Source organism: Patella vulgata, chromosome 5, assembly GCF_932274485.2.
Source record: "Patella vulgata chromosome 5, xgPatVulg1.2, whole genome shotgun sequence".
In the NCBI taxonomy this organism is placed as follows: Eukaryota; Metazoa; Mollusca; class Gastropoda; family Patellidae; genus Patella; species Patella vulgata.
Window position 1 is genome coordinate 73,309,867 of NC_065883.2, and position 25,777 is coordinate 73,335,643.

A 25,777-nucleotide genomic window follows, 5' to 3' on the forward strand; every position below is an offset into this window, starting at 1 on the left:
CTTGTGCCTTGTCAGCCCACCACTGACAAGGGGAAACCGTCGGAAATGAATTAGAATAAAAAAGTAAAATAAAAACATATAGTAAGCATAAAGTGACAAAATATAATATGAAAATTTATTGACATGTACAGTACATTCAAGTAAAACATATTTAAAATATGAAATATTAAAAAACCGCTTACAAAAATACATGTATACAGGTGTAGGCCTACTCACATAATTTCATCAATATCATCATCACTATTAAAATCAATGTCACTGTCAGCATATGTTTGGCTGTCACTTTTATATTCGAACAATATACACAAAACCATACAAGAAAGTTTTCACTTGTAACAATCGAACAATATACACAAAACCATACAAGAAAGTTTTCACTTGTAACAAGTACATCTATTACTGATCTATCTGTAAAAGTGTAATGCAGCTTGATTTACATTCACATTGAAAATTTTGTTTGGTGCTTGATCTCTAGTTACCCTAACCCTGTCATTTGTTCAATAGAGTTTAACAAGAGGGGTTTAAATTTCCACAGCTACAGTCAGGCAACCTGGGAGGAATGCGCCAGAATATGCCCCCTTTTTGACTGGTGATGCAAAGGCAGAAATAATTCTTCATACATATTTTTTTCAAAAAAAGTAAGTGCACTTGTACCAATTCATCTATTTCGGTTCTAATTTTCTCCATAACATTGGGGTTGGATGGCCGAATTGTTAACATGTGCGCACTGTATCATAAAGTCTGTCATTGAGTCAACAGGCTTGGTTTCGAATCCCAGGTTGTACGTGACAAGGAGTAGGGTCGCCTGTCCAACCTCGTGGGTTTTCTCTGGGTCCTCCCCTTTCCTCCCACTGTTAAAGGCCCCTACGCGCAAGCGAATTATTGAAATAAAAAAATTAAACCATATGTTAGTCCCAAAATGACCTAGTTTGTGTCGAGTGGACGTTAAACCCCATTTCTCTCTCTCCATAACAACTTGTTGGGTATGAGTACTGCACATTGTATTTCACCTCAATAATGATGACACAGTCTTAACCATAGTGGTCTTCTGTCTTTGACTGGGTGGACTTCTCTATTGGTCTGAGTGGTCTTGTGCGGAGTAGTCCTTGGTCTGGGTTGTCATGCATTTGGGAGAATATCTTCATCAGCTTGCATTTGCAAGAAAATGGGGAAAATGTTAAGATATGATCCGATCCCCTTAAACAAATTAACCAGACCTATTATTTTATTCTTTCTCTTTTTTTTTTTTTTTTTTTTTTTTTGCTGCTTGTTTCTAAACATCACTTTCTTCAACAATTTAGGAATCGTGATAATGTTTCATACACAGTTTGGTAACGTGGAATGTGATAAGTAGGCCTAGTAGCCTCTACCATACCCAAGTCCAGTGAGAGTTTTGTCTGCACATTCCTGACTGGAGTTCTGATTCAGCTTTGTCCAGCAAATCGGCATTTGTCTCCGGCACATTTCCATCTAATTTGATCCACTGGTTAGCACATACCTTAAATTTTTCCCAGCTTGTCGCAGTGAACGGTTTTAGCTCAGTGTTTTAACAAAATGTACTCGAACTATGCAGTTTTACTTTAGCTATCCTTCCGCCATGTACCGTTAATATCAAAACGTAAACAAAGAGCAGGTGACGATACGCCTGGATTCTATGGAGATCGTACGTGTTTATGTAAATATGACTATATATTAAAGTTAAAAATGTAAACGTCACGCTATACAATTAAGAAACTCTAGTATTACAATGCTTGCCTTTTGTCCACATGCCATAACCTTCACATTTTCTGGGAAAGCCCGATTCTTAATTGTAACACGTGACATATTAATATATAACTTTAATATATAGTCATATTTACATAAACACGCAAGACCTCCATAGAAGCCAGGCGTATCGTCTAACTGTTTCCATACCGCCAGGTGTGTGGTAATCAAGTGATCTGGTAAATAGTATTATATTTTGTATTATTTGATCATTTCTGGTCCGTGGTCCTACTTCGAATACAGTCGTCATTTTTAATTTTAAGAAATTGAATTCTGGGCTCTATTTCACAAAAACTTAAATCTCCTTAAAATCGCCTTAAACTAAAATTTCTTCCTAACTTAAGATAGATGCGTTTCACAAAACGATTTTAAGCATTTTAGATAAAATCCACTAAAATGATATTGTAAGTTAAAATTGTATCTTAACAAAACTATTTTAAGGACAATTTAAACTAAAATCAATTTTAACTTAGGATAGCCGTCATCCTCTCCTAACTTAAAATCACGACATGAATAAACATTGATTAGAGCTATGTTGTTAGATCTATAGATTATTCCCAATGGCCCGGGTTATATAATTTAAACATACTATCATTCACAAAAATAATTTTCAGTCAATTTCTTTTCATTGCATAGAAAATATAGCTCCGGCCCACCCGTTTATTTTATTGTAAGGTAAAAAATATAAGCAATTAGATGACGCCCCAAATTTAAACCCCAGACTCAAAAAAAACCCTAAAAAACCCAGTAAACAAAACTCTTTGTTATATATTATCATATGATTCAAGTACAAATTATACTATTTTCAAATAATTAATAGACAAAAAAAAAACAACGAAAAATAAGTAAAAAAAAGAAAACTCTGAACTCACTTCATTTCTAATGTCTATAAAAAATATTTTTGTAGGCCAACAATTGTTTAAAATGAGAGAGAGAGAGAGAGAGAGGGAGGGGGGTAACGTCCACTTGACACAAACTAGGTAATTCCGGGATTAACATATGGTTCAAATATATTTCAATAATTCGATGCGCGTAGGGGTCTATAGTAGTGGAAGGAAACCGGAGGACCCGGAGAAAACCCACGAGGATGGACGGGCGACCCTACTCCCTGTCACGTACACCGGGAAATCGAAACCCCGCCAGTCCTATAATACCAGATACGCCATATGCAAAGTATTTAAGGTTTTGTGGTTATAATGATTTATATAGGAGCCGAGGGTATTTTATATTGGGAAAAAATCATTTTAATTTAGTAAGATAGATAGGCATTATCCGATAAAGTGTGTGGCAATTTGGAATTTTCAAAGTATTATTAAAAGGGTCCATGGGACTGTAATTTCCAATCTAGGCATCGGAACATTAGCTTTTTTGTGTATTAGTTTAAAAGTTGTTAAATAGTTTTAAAATTCGACAATACTTTAGTCTAGATTAAAGATACATTATGGGAGATTCGATAAGGAGTTGGAAGTTCTCACCTGTTGAAAATTCCATTCAAATTGATCCACTATGAACCGAGAACTAAGCGTTTAAAATTTCCGCCTAGCCTCGATCATCATTACTAAAGTCAGTACGATAAACAGCATAGTCTCGATTATCCATTTAATCGTTAAATCGTGAAGGAAAGTTATGCAGTAAATCGGCTCATAATCCACTTAAGATCGCAGGCTAGCGATGCCACGATCTAGAGTTGATTATGGTCTGGATAGGTTAATTAATGTCTAACTAATAATTTAGATAACATTTTAGGCCTAAAGAAAGACCTGCAATAGACAGATTTAGCTCTTGCATAATGTATGTTTTATCGTTTGAGTCAGAAATATCACATGTTTGTGACAATTGTCAATAGTTTCTGTTATCCAAAATACCATAAAACTACGAAATTCAAGCGATTTAGTTTATCGATACGCATTATTTCCATTGGAGCCTGTTAGTAAATCAAATGCAAAGGTCACGAAAGCGACATGCAAGTTTAAGGCCAACCCACTGATACATTTCGAAACGAATAATACGAAATAAACTTATTCGTCTCATCTTTCTACAACTGTCTGACCATGTGCAGCCATTGCTACAACGTATGAATCTCTCCTCATTGGTATTGTAACCGTTAGTTCAAAGGCAACGTGAAGTTGGCACGTGATTCGTGATTCGCGAATCCCGAATACCGTGCTGGCTCGTTATTCGGGAATCGCATATAACGAATAACGAGCCAGCACGTTATTCGGGATTCGCCACTAAAAGAGAACGATCTATCTTGCATCCGACTATTTCCTCGTTGGGTGACCGATTAGCACGGAGACGACCGGTTCTAAAGCGCGTAGGGTGCTGACTGGTTTGTTAGAGTGCACGGGGCAGTCACCTCCAGCAATCACCTGTTTTATTCGAATCCCGAATCGCGAATAACGTGCTGGCTCGTTATTCGTGATTCGCCGATAACGAATAACGAGCCAGCACGTTATTCGGGATTCAGAATTCGCTAATAAAACAGACCGACCTACGTTGCATCCGACCATTTCTTCGCTAACCCCGACCGTAGGGTTAAGTGAACGTTGGGTGACAGGCTAACAAGGAGACGACCGTTTGTTGAGCGAACAAGGTGTTGACTGGTTTATTGATGTGCACTGGGCAGTCATCTCCTGCGCTCACCTGTTTTATTGTCGAATCCCGAATAACGAGCCAGCACGTTATTCGGGATTCCATAGTAAAACACATTGGCCTACCTACCACCTGACCATTTCCTCGCTACCTCCGACCGTAGGGATAAGTGAACGTTGCGCAGCCAACTAGCACGGAGACGACCGTTTCTTATGCGAGTAGGCTGCTGACTGGTTTGTTAGAGTGCACGGGGCAGTCATCTCCAGCAATCACCTGTTTTATTGGCGAATCCCGAATAACATGCTAGCTCGATATTCGTGATTCGCCAATAACGAATAACGAGCCAGCACGTTATTCGGGATTCGCCACTAAAACAGACCAACCTACATTGCATCGGACCATTTGCTCCCTACCCCCGACCGTAGGGGTAAGTGAACGTTGGGTGACCGACTAACAAGGAGACGACTGTTTGTTGAGCGAACAAGGTGTTGACTGGTTTGTTGATGTGCACTGGGCAGTCCTCTCCTGTGGTTTATTGTCGAATCCCGAATAACGAGCCAACACGTTATTCGGGATTCGATAGTAACACAGACTGGTCTACCTACCACCCGACCATTTCCTCGCTACCTCCGACCGTAGGGACAAGTGAACGTTGCGCGGCCAACTAGCACGGAGACAACCGTTTGTTATGCGAGTAGGGTGCTAACTGGTTTGTTAGAGTGTACAAAGCAGTCCTCTGCAGCACGTTATTCGGGATTCGCCACTAAAACATAACGATCTGTCTTGTATCCGACCATTTCCACGTTGGGTGGCCGATTAGCACGGAGACGACCGTTTCTCAAGCGAGTAGGGTGCTGACTGGATTGTTAGAGTGCACGGGGCAGTCACCGCCAGCAATCACCTGTTTTATTCGAATCCCGAATCCTAATTATCGTGCTGGCTCGTTGTTCGTGATTCGCCAATAAAACAGAACGACCTACGTTGCATCCAACCATTTCCTCGCCACCCCCGACAGTAGGGGTAAGTGAACGTTTGGGTGACCGACTAACAAGGAGACGACCGTTTGTTGAGCGAATAAGGTGTTGACTGGTTTGTTGATGTGCACTGGGCAGTCCTCCCCTGCACTCGACTGTTTTATTGTCGAATCGGCAATAAAACAGGTGATTGCTGAAGATGACTGTCCCGTGCACTCTAACAAGCCAGTCAGCATCCTACGCGCTTTAGAAACGGTCATCTCCGTGCTAATCGGTCACCCAACGAGGAAATGGTCGGATGCAAGATAGATCGTTCTCTTTTAGTGGCGAATCCCGAATAACGTGCTGGCTCGTTATTCGTTATTGGCGAATAACGAGCCAGCACTGTATTCGGGATTCTGAAGCGTATTTGCTTACACCCTAAGTGCCCTCGTCGGAATTGTGCACTGCGCGGGCTCAAGCAATTTTAACTAAAATCTATTAAAATTGCATTTTAAGTTACAATCGAACTTCGTGAAACGCATAAAATTTAAAATTTCATTTTGATTTTAGTTAAAATTTATTTTAGTGGTTTAAGTTTTTGTGAAACGGGGCTCTGACCTTTCATAGATTTTAACCATTTCTTGACTAGATTGATCGAATTCGTTGTTGCGTGTGCTATAGTGGGTTCCCCCATATATTCAATGTACGAATGTTCAAATACTCTCATATCATGCGAGGAATCATGCATAAAATCTTGCGTTTCCTTAATAAACAGTGTACGAATGTTCAACCTCTCTCATAACGAGTGAACACACGTGTGTTGGTTATCCTTAAAATCTTGCTTTTACTTAGTTTCATTTGGGTTTACCCGGTAACGGTTTACTCTTTGTGTTGTGTTGAGGAAATCCATGAACTGAGCATACGTGGGTACCGGGTAATAGACGCCTATAATTCTGAGGGTAGTAAATGCAGGAATCTCGTCCAGAAAATCTCGTGATTAAAAAATAGGTCTGTTCCGGTTAGGCCGTATGTGTGTTCTGTGACTTTTCCATGCAACGAAGGAACTGGTCCAAATTACAATCCCCATTGTAATACCAACATCTGTATTAAATGTAATAAAATGTATCATTATCCATATACAAACCAATATTCGATTGTGAACAAACTACTGAATAATGGTTATTAGTAACTTATTACTATGTGTTTAAAATCACCTCCGGTTAAAAAAATTCCATTGGAAATTAAATACCTCAACGCATAAAATTCAAGGTTTTTGCTTGTACTTTCGGCAGAGCTCATCAACTATGGCAACCAACGTAAAACAAAGCGCGATTATTGCAATCGCTAAAAGAGACAATAACACTCTTGCTGGCTTGACAGCTCCAGAAAATAAATAATAGCCTTATTCTAAGTACTAGATGTTTAAGTGTCCTACCTGTTGTGTAAATTATCTATTAAATCCTATTTTACTTGTCCAGAGGGTTCGAAAATATTTTTAAATCCAAGTCACATTTGAAAAGGTTTACGTTAGGCTTTTCAAGTCATTTAGTTGAATTTTTCCAATTTTTTAAATTAGGTGTGTTAAAATGAAATTTGTATCACCAATTAATTGGAATATTGTAAAATAGTACAATTTGTTGACCAGAATAAAGATTGGGACATATTATTCGGTTACAACAAGAGTGATATTGAGCCTTTAAAGGAGCTAAATCTCTTTTCTTTGACACCTAGAAATGGCACGAATGGGTCGCAATGTATCAGATAATTTATTATGAATATGTTTAAACTGATTTAAATTCAATCGTTTCTGTATTTACTGTAATTTCTAATAAGTTATATTCGGCGAAATACGCGAATAGTCCAAATTGAATGGAAACCTTTGGCGTCGGGATATTCCAGTCTATACTTTTTTATATTCATGTGGATATTTAAATGGACGATTGATTGTATTTAACCGTAGACAGGGGTTGTTCCAGTCTCAGAAAGAGTAACAACTCGCGCCAACATATATATCTGGCCTATTAGAACCTTTCTCTACTCCTAGTAATTATACCCTTAGAAGCAAAGATAAAATAAAGAAAATGGAGTTCAATTCCTACTGTTTTGCTCCGAACTGGGCTAATGAAGACGGCGTAATTAAAGACTATAATAGGATCTTTGTAGAAATAATCATATTAATTAATTTAAATTGTCATACGGTTGCACACCTCCCAGGTAGATTCAAAGACATAATATAAACTAAGATATCATTACATTCTTTAATTACAATTTTCAAGAGGGGGGGGGGGTATAATTTAATGTGTAACATTGTGATTATAATCAAAACCCGTCCTATACTACAAACAAGCCATAGCAAGAAATCCCCCCTATTGCCAATATTTTAATGTGACTAGCATTTTCTATACGAAGTCTATTGCATCCAGATATTTAAAGCGCGTTAACAATATATTCATTTAAAGAATATGGCAGTTCTCACTATAACAGTTAAAAATTAGATAATGTAAAGGGAATTTGCTGAATTTTTCAGTCAAACTGATCCACTCGGAACCGAGATTGTAGCGATTCAGTTTTCGGCCTAGACTCGATCATCAGTATCATCATCGGCCTAGTCGCTATGATAAAAAATATAGTGTCGATTATCCATTTCATTTTTAAATCATGAATGGTAGTTGAACAGCAAATCGGATCCTAATCGAGTAAATATCGCAGGCTAGCGTTGACATCGAGAGTTGATTATGGCCTGGATCAGTTAATTAATGTTTAATTAATAATTTAGATCAGATCTGCAATAGGCAGTTTTAGGTCTTGCAAAATGTATGTTTGAGAAAAACTACTGTATGCCATGTTGGGATTAGCATATCGTACAATTCGTATTCATTTGAAGATCGACCTCCTATTTACAAACTATGGTTTATGCGAACTACAGTATAAACATGGTTAAGAAACTCTGTCTGTTTTTCATTTCACGACAGGCTCTTGTGATTGCCACAATAGTGCAGTTTTTCACAAGCAAGGGACACTAGGGGACAGGGGTTCCCACTCTGTTCGAGGTCCGATGGGGTTCTCACCCTGCTTTTATAAAACTGACCATAACAAATGTTTTCTGTAACTTGTCCTGATATTTCAAGCTTACGCACAAATTTGGTGTGTGGCAGTCCTATTTGAAATTAAGTTTTGAACCCAATACTGAATTCAGTAACCCTAAATATCTTATTTTGGTTTCTAATTTGATTGTCGTTTTAAATTTACACCATCTGGACTATTCTTAATTATTTTTTTTTGTGCCCCGCCTTTCGAAGAAAGCAGGGGACTCTTAAAACGGGTTCGTCGGTCTGTCCGTCCGTCACTCTTTTTGGGACACAATAACTCCCTTTCTAATTGAGCTAGAATGTTCAAACTTGGTGTAGGTATTTATTTGGTCACTGCCTTGTTTGAGTTCGAAGATTAGCATTTTGTGCTCAGGGTAAGCAATATGATTGGTTGATGCTTTGGGATACGATAACTTTAGTTCTAATTAATTGAGAGTGATTACATAAATACCTTGACTAAGTTCGATAATAAGAATATTCTGCTCAGGGTAGGCAGAGCGATAAGCAATTTGATTGACCGAGACTTTGGCACACAAAAACTCCCCTTCTAATTGAGCTAGACTGTTCAAACTTGTTGTAGGGGTTTATTAGGTCAGTGTCTTGATAGAGTTCAAAGATGAGCATCTTCTGCTTAGGGTAAGCAGAGATAAGCAATTTGATTGGTTGATGCTTTGGGACACGATAACTTTGGTTTTAATTAAGTGAGAGTAATGAAATTTGGTCTATATAGTTTCATTACATCCATACCTTGAACAAGATCGATAATGAGCATTTTCTGCTCAGGGTAAGCAGAGCGATAAGCAATTTGATTGGTCGAGTCTCCTTTTAAATGAGGTAGAATGTTCAAACCTAGTGTGGACGTTCGTTAGGTAAATGCCTTGATGGAGTTCGATGATGAACACTGTCTGGTTACGGTAAGCAGGGATAAGCAATCTGATTGGTTGGTGCTTTGGGGCACGATAACTTTGGTCGTAATATAGTCCGAATATAGATTTATTAGATCATTACCTTGACTAAATTCGATGGTGAGAATTTTCTGCTTAGGTTAAGGATTGATAAGCAATTTGATTGTTCAAGAAATTGGAATATAACTCTGCATTTAACTGGGGTAGAATGTTTAGACTTGATGTAGATTAGGTGAATGTCTTGACTGAGTTCAATGATTAACATTTCGAGCTGAAGCTAAGCAGGGCTAATCAATTTCATTGGTCGATGCTTTGGGACAAGATAATCTTGATTCTATCTGATAGAGAGTGACGAAACTTAGTATGTAGTTTGATTTCTCGATACTTTTGCAAAAAAATAAATGAGCGATTAATAAATGTGTTTGTCTATTTATTTTGGGATTTCGACGGGGGAGGTTGGGGGACATCAGCCTCACTGTTGGCTTGCGTAGATAAGAGATTGAACTCAACAACTACCAAACCGGTTAATTAAAGTAGCTAAGTCTCGAACTCAAAATCAACCAAACTCTTCGACATTGAAAACACGAATTATTTATCAATATAAATCAACTTTAATGATGTAATCTTGCCGGCAAAAGGTACCATAATGCGTTTCAGTCCTATTTGTAACAAGGGATTCGAAGAACGAGGCTAGACATATTCCACAAGTCATGTCAAACGGTGACGCCATCTTATCTGGAGAGCATGCGCAATAAATACTATGTAGACAGGAATAACCAGACGCTAGAGATTGCCACTAGATTGAAACTTCTGACGTATTTCGCGGAACATAGCTGATTTGAAATTAAGAGTAAAAATATACATTCATATTACATTATTATATACATTGCGACCCATTTGTGTCAATTTCTAGGTCCCAGATATTAGCGATTTAGCTCCTAAAAAATTCCACCAATTTACATTTCATTTTGAATTTCTACCATCAAAAATTCTCGAAATTTATTTTTGAGACCAGAGTTTTAACCCAACAACTCCAAAACTCATATATAAGCTATATTACCAAATTTCGCAATTTTGATCCGATTTTGATAAAACTTAAAATGTATGTTTATTGTACAAAGATCTCGGTTCCTTTCGTACAATCAGGGCCCATACTCCAGGAAGTTGCGGTACGATCTGCGCAATTATCGAAAGGAACGAAGATCTGTGGATTATAATCATAAATTTTAAGTTTCATCAAAATCGGATAAACATTGTAACTTCTAAAGTGTCCACAACCTTGGTATTACTACATACTTTTACACTATTTGCGTACAAAAAGCGGCCATTTTGTCCGGCAGTTTGGGTCAGGTTTTTACGAAATTCGACTCGGCCTTCACTGATGTGTAACAGTGATATATTTAAACGTCTTTTAATGTGATTTTTCGAAAAATCAGGGGCACTTATAAAGGCAAACAATGATTTTGATAGCATGTTTATTTGGCATTGATACTGATGATAACAAGCCAACAGTGAGGCTGATGTCCCCCGACGCTCACTTAATAAGAACTAAAGTTATCGTGTCCCAAAGCATCAACCAATCAAATTGCTTATCTCTACTTACCATAAGCAGAAAATGCTCATCTTCGCACTCAATCAAGGCATTGACCTCATAAACACCTACACCAAGTTTGAACATTCTAGGTCAATTAGAAGGAGAGTTATTGTGTTCCAAAGTCTCGGCCAATCAATTTGCTTATCGCCCTGCTTACCCTGAGCAGAAAATGCTCAATATCGAACTTAGTCAAGGTATTGATGTAATGAAACTATACACCAAGTTTCATCACTCTCACTTAATTAGAACTAAAGTTATCGTGTCCCAAAGCATCAACCAATCAAATTGCTTATCTCTGCTTACCCTAAGCAGAAAATGCTCATCTTCGAACTCCATCAAGGCATTGACCTAATAAACACCTACACTAAGTTTGAACATTCTAGGTCAATTAGAGGGAGGGTTATTGTGTCCCAAAAAGTGTGACGGACAGACAGACGGACGAACCCATTTTAATAGTCCCCTGCTTTCTTCGAAAGGCGGGGGACAATAAAATTACAAATTTGATACATAGTTAAGCTAAGTTACACATATATAAACAAAGGCTTAGAGAAAATAAACCAATTTTGAATGTATTTAAAAAAAACCGATTATACTATTTTGAAAAAGAACAAATTATACTCGGTGACAAAGTTCAAGATAGATGGAAAGATATTGAAGGTCTTTTCATCTGAGCTTTTCCCTATTAACCGTCCTCGTTTAGTAAGGTTTGTGATACCGGTATCCATGTAGTTTGTTGCTGTGTTGTATAATTCGTAGTATATAATGTATAACACGATAGAGGTTGAAGTTTTTAACGTATGTGTTTCAAACTTGGTGGGAAGTATACACAGTGTATCGTTAAAGTTCCTGAGTTACCCCCCTCCCACCACCACACACGCACTGTCAAAAACCTTGTGAATACGATAGCGACTTCAGTTTTTAACGGATGTTTTCATATGTTGAATACCTGGGATATCTAGGCGCAGTATATGAAGCCACAAATATCCCCCCTCACCTAATGACCAATTTGTACTCCGCCACAAAATGATCATGATTCAGGATCAAAATATCTTGAATGACTTCGATTTTGGTGCGCATCGGACCATAATCCAATGGAGGGTAATGTTTAGAATAATTTCTCTATTAATAGGTAAACCTATCCTGTCAAAACAGTTGATTATCCCTAAATAGATATAAAGTACAGCATGTCGGGTAAGTATATTTATTATATACATGTATTTAATGAACTAATTGACCTTCACCTTGGATCATACTAAACCATCTACTTGAAATATACATGTATTTAACGACCAAATTTATATTTAAAGGAGAATATTATCGCAAAAAGTTGTTTTAAACATGCTTTATGCAAGAGCAAAATCTGCTTATTACAAGTCTTTCTTTAGGCCTGAAATGTTATCTAAATTATCAATTAGATATTAATTAACTTATCCAGACCATAATAAACTCTCGATGTTAAGGCTAGCCTTCGATGTTAGCTGGATTAGATTCCTATATGCCGCTAACGGCCGTTGATAATTAAATCAATAAAAGTGGATAATCGAGACTTGCTGTTTATATTAATGATTTTAGTAATGATGACCGAGACTATACCAAAATTTCACGAGCTTCTATCTCGGCTCATGGTGGATCAATTTGACTGAAATTTTCAGCAAATTACCTTTATACTATCTAGTTTTTAACTATTATAGCGAGAACTGCCATCTCGGTATCTTATCTCCCATAATGTATCTTTAATATGAAAAATAACTTTAATATTAGAATATGTTTAGCCCTACGAAATTTTAAAAGTCATTCTGAATATCTTTACAAAGGAAAAATATACCAAAAAAAATCCAAATTGACATTTGTGCATATATCTGCAGCCAAGTTTTGATGTTTTCCGTGAGTGACGTCAAAGACAACAGACGTTGTAAATTTCCCTATAGAAGGCTATTGCCGAGCACTGCATCCCGTCATTTCGTCTAACTGGAAGCATAAACGTATCATTTTTTTTTAATTTTCAAATGAGGCAACACGCAGAATGGTCTGGACACAGCGAAGACAACGAGGCGATGTCAAGACACGCTCCTTTTTGTTCGGAGCATTTCGAGTTATCTGCCTACGAACGTGACCAGTGCAATTTTAATAATATTATTATGTCGATCTAGATATAGCAGTTCTGTTATCTTTCAATGTTAAATCTGCATAGTTCTATTGCGAAACCGACACGCTTTCAAAATCTAGCATTAGAAATGACTGATGTAACCATGACAACGAAATGTAAACGACACAGCTAGGTAGGCCAGCTAAATACTAAATGTAAATTAATATCCCCACTTCAAAGCATCTTCCGCGTCAGTAGTAGGTGTGGGCTTATGTCGACGATTTTGCAGTCGGTCATAGATAGTCCTAGATGTAGGAAGTCCGTCTGATTTAACTATTGGTAAATGAGTGTGATAGAATTTTTTTATTTTAGCGATACTCCGGTCCGATGCCGATCGACAGTCCTATGTATGTGACTCTCGTTTTTCAATTGTTGCACAAAGAAAGTAGTCTAGGGCATATAATAAGCTATTACCCTAGGACTAGGGTAAACTTATTGGAATTAATAGTTTTTCTCTGATATATTTTCGCCGATGAAGCGTGAACATCAATAAATGAAGCGAAAAGTTATCGAGAATCCAACTCCAACTTCCAAGGACTGTGGTGATAAGACAAGGTAGGCCTACGGTGTTTTTAGTGCCTAGTTGTCATTCTTCCTGTCTAGAAATGGTAGAATGTCACCGTTGTTGCTCGCCTTTCTAATTGGCTCGTACTGATTGGGGAGAACATTCGGGATGCATTCAATGTCTGACAAGCTGTCAGTTTCTGCCGATGCTATATTGAAATATACAGCCACCGGTACACGAGAGTCGCCTCTTACGTCATGTCACGTGACTTAGCTTCAGCTCATTAATTGTGGGGGGTTCTGTAATTGAGGAAATCCGAAAGTGTTTTCTAACGTTATTACACTATTTTGCCTATACCGTTTTTTTTAGGACTTCGAATTTTGTCTAATGGTTTGGATTGTTCGTACTTGGTTTTATTTTATTGTTACTAAAACATTAAAAAAAAATCTGAAATCCGTTACACAATGAACTAAAATGATAAAATTAAAATTTTACTGTAGCATTCTCCTTTAATAATCAAATATGATTAAAGACATGCCTTTATACTGCAATCTGGATGGAACATCCATCTGGTAACCTTTTTTCGATAAATTAACATTAAATTCAGGAATGACTACACCTAATGGTGTTCGGGTTGTGTTTGGATCGTGAGATCCGTCCGTGTATACTTTTACATAAGATGACCATTTTACTTTCTTCTTAACAACATTACTTAGGCTTATGCCATAGTTTTGATTTAATAAAGTCCATGGGGCTTAATACAAAAATACCCTGTCAGTAAACTGACAGTGATCTAATCTTATGTCTTTGAATAGATCATTTGCTCCTGTGACCGAACGGCTGAGTCTGATTTAACATTTATTTTTAATTTTTAATTGATGTTTTTGTACACTTAAATGTTGGACAGCTGTCTCCAAGATATTGTATCTTAGCCCAGTATCTCAATGTTGTTCGTTGCGCCTCAATACGAAAGACATTTCACCTACTTTTTGCAATAGACTTTCCCTTTTTGTGCCAAATGAAGCTTTCGTTGCTATCTTTATTGCCTGATATTGTAAACTAGTTGAGAAAGCGTTGTTTTATTTGCACTCGGAAACAAAACACAGCCAGTCACATATTGATATTTTCAATGACCTATATATCATTAGCAGGGTCGTTTTATTTCCTCCCCAGGATATGCCAGTCAGGCATCGCATTACATTCAGAACATTCTGTCCTCATTTAACAATATTTTCAATATGTGGTATAAAAGTAATTTTGCAATCAAAGACATCATGCTAATAACAGAACCCTGGGGTGTGCGATTTGCAAGTTCATGTTTATTGCTTATTGAGAATCTACATTAAGGGCAAGGTAAAGTGACAACATCTTGTTGCATAGTAGTCTCAACACCAACAAGGCTGACGATACAGAATAGTGGCCGTTGGATACAAATACCCCTTTAATTCGTACATCCGCGTGTTATCATGTAAACGAAAAGATCAGTTTCATCACTTTCTTGCCCAATCGCGGTTACACCTACAGACCAAACGATAAAACTTGGGACAGCTATTATCTCTCTATTTATACCCTGATCTATATAGTACAGTAGCTGAGTCTTAGATTTTCGTGTTGCTTTCCTATTTCCTTGTAGTGTGAGATTTCCACGTCCTTGCTACCACGGGGTTGGGATCCGCCATTTTCTTTTTCAATCTTGAAAATGACCCTTCATATCTTTAGACGAGGAACATTGTATCGATATGCAAAGGTTTCATTTACATCACCATACATACAATTGTGTCGTATTCCCTTTAGTTATAACACATTTCGCTGTTGTATAGATGTTAACAATGTTTCGTAGGTAGCTTTCGTGTCCGATATCTGGTATGTCCTTGACCTTATGCTAATATCAATGACAAAAGTGTTAATTTTAAATACAAATTTTTAATTTAAAGATACATGCCCGCGTACAAACTTTGTGATTTGATGATATATTCGGACTAAAAATATATTCAAAGTAACCAATCTATCAATAATTTGCTTCAACTCAAACCTTTGTATTCGCCGGGGATACCTATAGCTATAAGTAAGCTGTTGTTAGGTACAATGTCTGTCAAATTTGCTTCATTGTGCGAGTGTCCATTTTTCATAATGTATTCATCATTACATACTGTAAATTTACCATACATATTGGGGCCTAAGTAAATTCTTAATTATTTCTGTCAACTTCTTTTTCTGCCGTTTAATTACAGAGTCTTGTATGTTGACACCCCTCAATATTCCCAAAACCGCCTAAATTTGATCAAAAAATAACAGCCGCTTCCTCACTTAAGCTGGCACACAATAAGCTGGCAGATATCAGTCGGGTTGCCAGTTAGTCATACTCTGACAATTTTGCCCAGTGCTTGCCCCATGGGCGTTTTTCGGGTAATCCAGTATTTTTGTAGTATGATTGGGTGTCTATACTTTCCATATATATCAAATTTGACATACTTTTTATTGGAAATAACCACCCGATAAATACTTTTCTAGGAAAATATCTTTAAACAACTGCGGAATAGATTAGTTCATATCAAAATACAAATGAGGTGTCATTTACGGGATTTGATGATATTAAACAAGCCAACAGTGAGGCTGATGTCCCCCGCCGAAATAGGAAAATAATTAGAGGACACATATAAATTTATCACAAATTATCTTTTACAAAGTATTGAACAATCAAACAGTATATCTTTACTTATAGTCTAAGCATACAATGTTTTTGATGGAATAATTATAGCATATTAAGGGGAAAACATGCTCTATGCCTACAGATCTAGAGTTTGGTTGTATCAACGGGTCTATTTTCCATCTTGCTGCAAGTTGTGCAAAGTTCACTGTTTTCTTTCTGTCATTAAATGTCAATTCATTATTGCATACTACATATTTAATTAATTTATAATAGTTTCTTTTTCAATTTGTTTTTTCCATTTATTTGTTTATTTACCTTGCCTATATTCATTGTATTGGATTGTATTGGAATTGCTCAATTGATGCTTTTATCAATACCTGGTTATAATAATTTTGAACATTTTAACTCAATTCGAAGGAGTGTGACGGACAGACAGACAAACAGACGACGGACGAACCCATTTTAATAGTCCCCTGCTTTCTTCGAAAGGCGGGGGACAATAAGCATACACACCAATTTTGAACATTTTAACTCAATTCGAAGGAGAATTATTGTGTTCCAAAGTCTCAGCAAATCAAATTGCTTATCGCTCTGCTTAATCTGAGCAGAAAATGCTCATTATCGATCTTAGTCAAGGTATTACTGTGATGAAACTATACACCAAGTTTCATCACTCTCACTTAATTAGAACTAAAGTTATAGTGTCCCAAAGCATCAACCAATCAAATTGTTTATCTACTTAATTAAAACTAAAGTTATAGTGTCCCAAAGCATCAATCAATCAAATTGTTTATCTCTGCTTACCCTAAGCGGAACGGACAGACAAACAGACAGACGGACGAACCCATTTTAATAGTTCCCTGCTTTCTTCGAAAGGCGGGGGACAATAAGCATGAACATTTACTCAATTCGAAGATCAACCAATCAAATTGTTTATCTCTGCTTACCATAAGCGGAACGGACAGACAGACAAACAGACAGACGGACGAACCCAATTTAATAGTTCCCTGCTTTCTTCGAAAGGCGGGGGACAATCAAAGTAGGAGAGTTATTGTTTTCCAAAGTCTCGACCAATCAAATTGCGTATCGCTCTGCTTACCCTGAGCAGAAAATGCTCATTATCAACCTTAGTCAAGGTATTACTGTAATGAAACTATACACCAAGTTTCATCAATCTCACTTAATTAGAACTAAAGTTATCGTGTCCCAAAGCATCAACCAATCAAATTGCTTATCTCTGCTTACCCTAAGCGGAAAATGCTCATCTTCGAACTCCATCAAGGCATTGACCTAATCAACACATACACCAAGTTTGAACATTCTAGCTCAATTAGGAAGAGAGTTATCGTGCCCCAAAGTATCAACCAATCAAATTGCTTATCGCTGCTTACCCTAAGCGGAAAATGCTCATCTTCGAACTCCATCAAGGCATTGACCTAATAAACACATACACCAAGTTTGAACATTCTAGCTCAATTAAAAGTTATCGTGTCCCAAAGCATCAACCAATCAAATTGCTTATCTCTGCTTACCCTAAGCGGAAAATGCTCATCTTCGAACTCCATCAAGGCATTGACCTAATCAACACATACACCAAGTTTGAACATTCTAGCCCAATTAGGAAGAGAGTTATCGTGTCCCAAAGCATCAACCAATCAAATTGCTTATCTCTGCTTACCCTAAGCGGAAAATGCTCATCTTCGAACTCCATCAAGGCATTGACCTAATAAACACATACACCAAGTTTGAACATTCTAGCTCAATTAGGAAGAGAGTTATTGTTTCCCAAAAAGTGTGACAGACAGACCGACGGACGAACCTATTTTAATAGTCCCCTGCTTTCTTCGAAAGGCGGGGGACAAAAAATAAGTCATGCATGAACTCATTGATGCGAGCAACACTTCCTTTGAGCGGTAATTCGACACACAAAGGTAAATAAAAATGCAGTAAATACATTTTGACTTATACTATCACAATTTGCCTTACATGAGGTGGTAGGTAAATCGTAATATTATAGACTATTGCGCTTCATTTGCAAGAACTGTCACATCCTTTAATATCAACATTATTCATATGGACTGTTCTGTAAATTGATGAAAACAGAATTGTCAAAATCTAAGCTACCATGGCTGCCGTTTTCAAGTGTTGGTAAATGTTAACAAAAAGGCTTGTTTCTAAATTTTGGATAGATTATTATTCATTGCAAGAGCCTTTAATTGTTCACGCCAGACAATAATTAATCTTAGAATGAGAGTGCTTTGAACTGGAACTATTGCCGACCGCCCAAGGGCGGGAGCGCCACGTGTGACGTCACTCCAGGAAGATCAAGCAATACGATTACGTCATCTTAGAAACAGATTTGTCACTGCAACGTCCACAAGTAGAGAGATGTTTGGTGGAAGGGTAACTGCACAAACTGTTCGAAATCGCTTGCAGGCTGCTGGTCTTCGAGCTCGGAGGCCCTATAATGGACCAATATTGACACCTCTTCATCGCCGTAACCGACTTGTGTGGGCCACAAGACACATAAGATTTACTCAAAGACAGTGGTATGCGTCAGAGAAGTTGACCGATTTGGTGGCGGCAGCATCATGGTTTTGGGTTCTTTTTGTGCACATGGACGTTCTCCTCTTCTTGTTGTCCAAGGGAACTTAAATGCTGTCCAGTACAGAGATCAGATTTTGCAACCTGTTCTTCTTCCGTTTATGCAGAGACATGGGCCTGGACTAACGTTTCAACAAGACAATGCTCGACCCCATACAGCAATTGCTACCCAGAATTTTTTAAGAAATGCCGTCGCTTAGCCCCGACCTTAATCCTATTGAACACATCTGGGACGAACTGGGTCGACGTGTTCGTCAGCAAGTGAATCCACCACTTAGTTGCAGGACCTTTAACATGCTCTTGTTGAGCAGTGGCGAAGTCTTCCCCGGGTAGTATTTACAAATGTTCTGAGATCCATGAGAAGACGTTGTGTGGCAGTACGAGACGCTAGAGGAGGCCACAACCGTTACTAAACACTTTATTCCGATTGTTCTCCAAGTCTGTGAATTTCATTTTGGGGGGTACTGTGACATCACGAACGTTATCAATGTCAAGGACTTTCGGCGAGACGTATTCTTGCTTTTTGTTGATGTCAAGGTTGTCTGTTCACAACATAACACTAAAATAGTTGCCTAAAACCAAATATTAAAAATCTAGTCCCAAAAATCCCGAGTGTCAAGTTTTTAATTTGGCTGAGTATATATATGGAGCAGTTCATTTAGATCAGAAGTTGAAAGTGAAGATGTAAACAAACATGATTCTTTTATATCGCCTGCAATCTTGGTGTGATCAATGCACATGATCTTTCTGTATTTTATGATAGAATGAGCCGTTTTCTCAGCTGGATCACATGGAACCATAAAATGAATAGCATAGTGATCACTGAGAAATGGGTCATTTATCCTTAAGTTTTGGACATCCAGTTCTCCGCAGCGTGATAATACCAAGTCTAAAGTATGACAAAGATTATGCGTTGGGTTGATAACATGTTGTACTAAGCCAAAGGACTGGATAAGATCTTGAAATTGGATTGCAAAAGAATTTGTAGGAACATCAAGATGAATGTTGAAGTCACCAGCAATGAGTAGTTTTCCTGGGTTGAGTATCAAATATTCATAATAAGAACTAAAATCAGAAAGGAAATCAGAGTTTGAACATATAGATTTGTTTAGATAATGGTGGCCTATAGATACAAACAAGCCTAATTGATCCATTGTTAGTTTTCAGTGTTAGTTCAACATTTTCAAAAGATTTAAATGATTGGCATTTTTTCAGTTCAACAGGAATCCCAATTTTGGATACTATTCCCCCCCCCCCCAATAGCGGCGTGTGATGTGGTAAAGGTTGTAACCTAAAGTTTTTAGTTCACTGACAACTGGACCACGTGTATTAGAGTTAAGCCACGTTTCAGTGATGAATGTAATATCACAATTATGTTCAGTTAGGTATTCGGTCAATGCAGCACATTTATCGGTAAGGGAACGAACGTTTACTAGACAAAAGTTTATAAAATTTTACAAGAGATGGATAGAGAACACGCTAAAAACAAAAACGATTTTTTGTACAATCAGGGGCAATAACAGAGAAAGTTATGATCAGAAATGCGCAAATATCAAAAGGGACTGAGATCTTAGGGATATACCAGATGTTTACACTAATTGTGTAAGAGAGGCGGCCATTTTGTCCGGCAGTTTTGGTCCGATTTTCACGACATTCGAACTCAGCTAAATTTACGGTGTAACAGTGATATAATTGAACTTTTTTTTTTAAATCGAATAATAATTGTGACATCTAGAGGGGCTAAGAAAGCGATTTTTCGTAATTCAGGAAGTTTCTATCCGATATGCGCGAATATCGACAGGAACCAAGATCTTTGGGTTATAAACTTACATTTCAAGCTTCATCAAAATCAGAAGAAAATTGTGACCTCTACAGGGTCCACAACATTGATATACCATATTTTACGCTATTTGAGTACGAGGGGCGGCCATTTTGGCTGTCAGTTTTGGTCCGATTTTTACGAACTTTGAACTCAACTACCCTTAGGGTGTAACGGTGATATATTTTCATGATACAAGAATCGCTGTGCATTCACTTTCAGTGCAAATGAACACCTTTGACCCCGAATATCTCGAAAACTCCCCAACTGCGGACTGATTACCGTCGTATTCTACGCGAATTTTTAGTATAGAAAAGTTGGGTCTGGTTTTGTGCCCATTTGATGGACACCCCTCCGCACTGAGCCTCAAGACTAATACATGTATATTTGAACTAGGTAGGTTTAAATGGAAAAGCCTACTTTATCTGGGGGATCACGTGGCTAAGTGGGTAAGACGCTGGCTCGCTAGCCTGGAGGTTGGGTGTTCGATCCCTGCATTGGCCGAGAAAGTTCATTCAGATTTTCCGGCGTGGTTTCCCTTTGTCAGTGATGCAGGATGTAGGGGCCTGACAAGGACAGCTGTCTAGTCGTTCCGATGGGACGAAAACCCGAGGTCCCGTGTAAACGTTGGCGTTCACGTAAAAGATCCCTTGGCAGTTGGAATTCGATATAAGAGTAGGCTGTAGCGCCGCTGCCCGGGCAAAATTTCCCTCATAGCACACTGTATGGCGTATGCCCGTCTTCATTAGCCCAGTAGGAGCAGAACAGTAGGACGTTAAACCCCATTTCATTTCCTACTTTATCTACATTAATTACTAAACTATCTGTTCAATATACATACAAGACTTGTAAATGTCTTCTGTTTGGAATTTCAGAGAAAATATCTAAATAGATATGGTGCTCTATTGCTTCGAAAAAGATTTTTTTTTTCTGTTTTCAGATTTTCTACCGTTGCGGTGTGTTGTAATAGGTAAAATCGGCGTGGGAAAGAGTTCGCTCTGCAATTTCATGGCTAAATCAAAAGTATGTAAGACGGATACAAGTGCCTCATCGGTGACCATAAATCCACAAAAAGTAGCGGTGCAGTTTAATGAGAAACAATATGAATTTATAGATTTTCCCGGATATTTTGATACCTGTCAGAGTGATGACGAAATCGAGCAGATTCTTGGTAGAGGTGTAGAACTATCTCGACCGGGTCCACATGTTTTTGCTTATGTTATCAGCATCGCCTCCAGATTTTTGGATGATGACAAGCACACTCTCCTGAAACTAACAGAAAAATTTGGATATGAGGTTTTTAACTACATGGTGGTCATTTTCACATGTGAAAATAACCTTCGCCATTCCAACCAAAGCCCAGAGCAGTATGTTGTGAACTTAAAATCCAAACAAGGACAAAATCCACCGAAACATATTAAGTATTTGATAGATGCTTTGGACGAAGGCAGATATGCCTTTGTTGAATGCTATGGTACAGGAAACGAAAGCAGATCAGATGCATTTGCTGTGATTGATCAGCTAAAAGCAAAAAATGGGGAAGAACACTACACCAACGAGATGTACGAGAAAGCTGTGGAGATGAAAAGACAAGAGGAATTGAAGAGGAAAATACAAGAGGAATTGGAGAGATTTCGAGAAGAGAGGGAAGGACACGGTGGAATGTGGAGAAGGATTGTTTCATATATACTGAGGTATTACGAATAACGAATCATATCACTATGTCCGTCCGTCAGTTCAAATTTTATTTGTTTGTAGACACTCTACAGGTTTTTTTTTTTTTAACTGATTTTGATTAACATATCAATTCAATAAAGACGACATAAAGGACAAGCGGTTGCCATGCAAGAAACGCCCACATTTTGTAACAGACGGTTCATCCTCTCGGTTATTTTCTATATTGGCACATGTCAGACCGTAACGTCATGGATTATGGCCTTAATTGAATGCAAAATCGCGTTTTTGGCTTGTGAACCCAAGGTTGAGTTCGAATATTCTGACTTAAAATCACCATCAAAATGGCTGTAATGCAAATAGTGGAAAAGCTTATAATACGTATAGCAAGGTTGTGGACCTTCTAGAGGCCACAGATTTTATGGAAACTATTAAAACACCGAATCGTAAAACATGAGGGTTATATCATAGAAAGTGCAGGAAGACCGCACTACACACAAAACAAAACTGACAAGATAAACCTGCGGACAAGACAAACTACACAGACATTGCAAACAATAAACAACTGTGTACTGTGCTGTACAGTCCCCGATCTGTAATAATGCAGGCTTCACTCAAAATAATCTCTCAAAAAATATTTGCAAGAATGAAGGAAGAGAAGTAATACGACCGATCATGTATAGTCACTGTGACACAATAGATTGGAGAATACTAATAAAATAAACCAAGTACGAACAATCCAAACCATAAGACAAAATTCGAAGTCCTAAAAAACGGCATAGGCAAAATAGTGTAATAAGGCAAAATAGTGTAATCAGCATATGGACTGTTCACCGTGTATAAAATACACGACAAACAGTGGTAACAGGTGTCCGGAAGAGTAAGCTTACCCTGCCTGGCGCCACAGCTGCATCCAAACTATTAGGCGAAATCTCGTTAAAGTAGCGTGATTGGCCAATGGACTATCGGTATGCAAAATGCACGCGATGAACAGTGTTAACTTTGTAGTAGACAGACATTATCAGGGAGATAGTATACGCGTCAATTAAATATATCTAGAATAATAGCCGAGAGAGACATGTTATATAATTTACCAATCAAGTCAATATGACGCCCATAAAACTTTTTAAAGGTTTTAATAAGTTTAGTTTGCAAGTATCCCTGTAGTTGAAGCTTAGATGACAAATGCCTCGATTACTTAAAAAATCAGAATAAAATGAACAAGCTCTCGCGTAACGAATTAGTTGAGACACAAACACTCCAGAAGCTGGTGATATTGGAATGTTACTACTAATAAATGGAAAGTTAACAATCGGAAAGTCAAAGTCATCACGTTTATCGTACAATTTAACACTAAGTTTCTGGCAATTGTCAAAATCGAGACGCAAATCCAAGTAGGAAGCGTAATTGTCACGGTCAGTAGTGTTTTTAATTTCGAGCTCATCAGGGTATATGAATTCTACATAATCACTAAAATTTGGATTATTCAGTGATAGAACATCATCGCTATATCAATAAGTGAAATTAAAATGTCCGACTAATCGTTTATTTGATTTTACGAGTGCCTGTATGTAATCGGCTTCGTAGGAATAAAGAAACAAATCAGCAAGCAAAGGTGCACAGTTGGTGCCCATACCTACCACTTGCTGATAAATTTCCCCTATTAAACAATGTATATTTTAATCATTGTTCATTGAAAATAACCTTGACCAATAAGGATTCTAGTTGTAAAATGATAAATTTGTCATCAGTTTATGACATATTTCTCTTAATTCCATGTTAAGCATTGAGACAATGAGAGGGTGAACCCTGCCTGTCGATATCCCCTGTTCCCCGTCTATTACAAAATGTGGGCGTATCTTGTAGCTGACAATAACTTCTTTACTGAATTGATGATCATTTGTGAATTGGGCGATAATACAATTTTAATTCTAATCATTTTAGGGACACAGTTTCTGCAGCTATCAGTTACGTGACTGGCATAGTAGGCAATATGTTTACTTCTTCACAACCAACATATCGTACAGTGCCTGATGTAAACCAGACTCAGCAGTTGAGTACACCAAGAGCTGGTACATGTATAGCAAACCCTGGAACAAATGTTATGGCGACACTTGGTGCACCGTCTATGAATAGAGCCCAACAGAATGTAACGCACTCCAGTGGGATATGAATATTCAAAATAATACGAAGAATCTCTGTGAGCGGAGTCAAGCAGACATATCGCTTCTGGACAACTATGATCAACATTACCGAAAATAAATATTTTACTGCTTTTTCCCCTTGGTACAAGTCATTTAGAATTATTTATTTAACTAAATTACTATTAATTAAACTAAAACAAATAGTATGTATCATTCTAACACACTATTACTAATCTACACTGCAAAGTTGTGCTTTTTTAAACTTTAAAATTAATATTAAGTAAACATTGGGTGAGATCAGAACAAAAAGTTAGTGTTATAGTTAATTATGTCAGTAAAAAGAGTTAATCTGAGCCCCTTAATCTCATGTTCAAGTAAGCAAAAGCATTACACATTGGAAAATATATTAAATTTTAAAATTAAAAATCATAGTCAATTTAATAACCAATTTGTTAACTATTTGGTACGTGGAAATAACAAAGCAGCATCGATGGAAATCGGTGTGTTTTTTTCCGTTCTGAGACAAAGTATAAGACTTTCGTTCTGAGATATCTCAAACAAATTCAAGATAACAGAACTTTTTCAAGTATCTAATAATAATTATCCTCACGTTTAACGAAGTTCAGATGATTTTCTAGCAGTTTTTGCAAATAAAAGTTTTGTGAAAATTTGACCCGATATTGTCCTTTCCACTTTGGTGGCCTATATCTCTGAACGGGTCCGTGCGACAAGCAACTGATTTTGTTTGAAAACTTTTTATTTATAAGCCCCTGTCCCTCCGTCCACTCTACGGGTTACAAATTTTATCCAATTTTGGATCATTTCGATATTGCCATTTATCGGACCTTAACTTCATAGATTTTGGCCCCTGATTGTACGACAGATCACATTTTGGCTTGTGGACACTTGTAGTACCATGGGTCTTTTGTCAAACGGGGAAAGCGGGCCTCCGACAAACCGGTCGCCACCTCCTACGTATGACCCATCTTTTCTTGTGATCGTCTAGTATTTTCAATTGTCTCCCTTGGTTGTGTATTCTCTTCTTCTTATGCCATGTAGTTAAGACGTTTGTCGTCTCTGGAATAACAAAGCAACAGTTCGTTTTTACATTTTATATATTAAGTTGCTTACATATGGTACAATACATAAAAGTTTTTAAAATAAAGTCATTATCTAAATCGCAATCCACCCAGACTTGGTTAACTAGCCTAATGGCGGCGAAAACCACCTTTACATGAATAGTGGAAACTCACACCAGAAGTTTCACACGTGTTATTTTGTTATCAACCTAGAATTGAATGTTTACCAAATTAGAACTCTTTTTATCATTCCCTT

At 37.5% G+C, this 25,777-nt stretch overlaps 1 protein-coding gene across 2 annotated transcripts; it reads left to right on the plus strand.

Annotated features, from left to right (window-relative positions):
* The first annotated feature begins 430 nt into the window (after window positions 1-430).
* LOC126822391 (GTPase IMAP family member 4) lies at window positions 431-25,113 on the plus strand. 2 transcript variants are annotated; one of them, XM_050551288.2, is made up of 4 exons: window positions 431-638; window positions 12,030-12,091; window positions 21,565-22,318; window positions 24,243-25,113. In XM_050551288.2, exons 2-4 carry the CDS (start codon window positions 12,085-12,087, stop codon window positions 24,469-24,471), a joined length of 990 nt encoding a protein of 329 aa, XP_050407245.1. In that variant the 5' UTR covers window positions 431-638; window positions 12,030-12,084; the 3' UTR covers window positions 24,472-25,113. The 2 variants fall into 2 exon arrangements, with proteins under 2 accessions (XP_050407245.1, XP_050407244.1); XM_050551287.2 differs by lacking the exon at window positions 431-638 and adding an exon at window positions 1,669-1,943.
* The last annotated feature ends 664 nt before the right edge of the window (window positions 25,114-25,777 follow it).

Excerpts from the sequence above, each read along its gene's own strand:
- LOC126822391 (XM_050551288.2), top strand. Across the intron at positions 22,319-24,242 it reads ATTGTTTCATATATACTGAG|GGACACAGTTTCTGCAGCTA; the intron begins GTATTACGAATA and ends TAATCATTTTAG.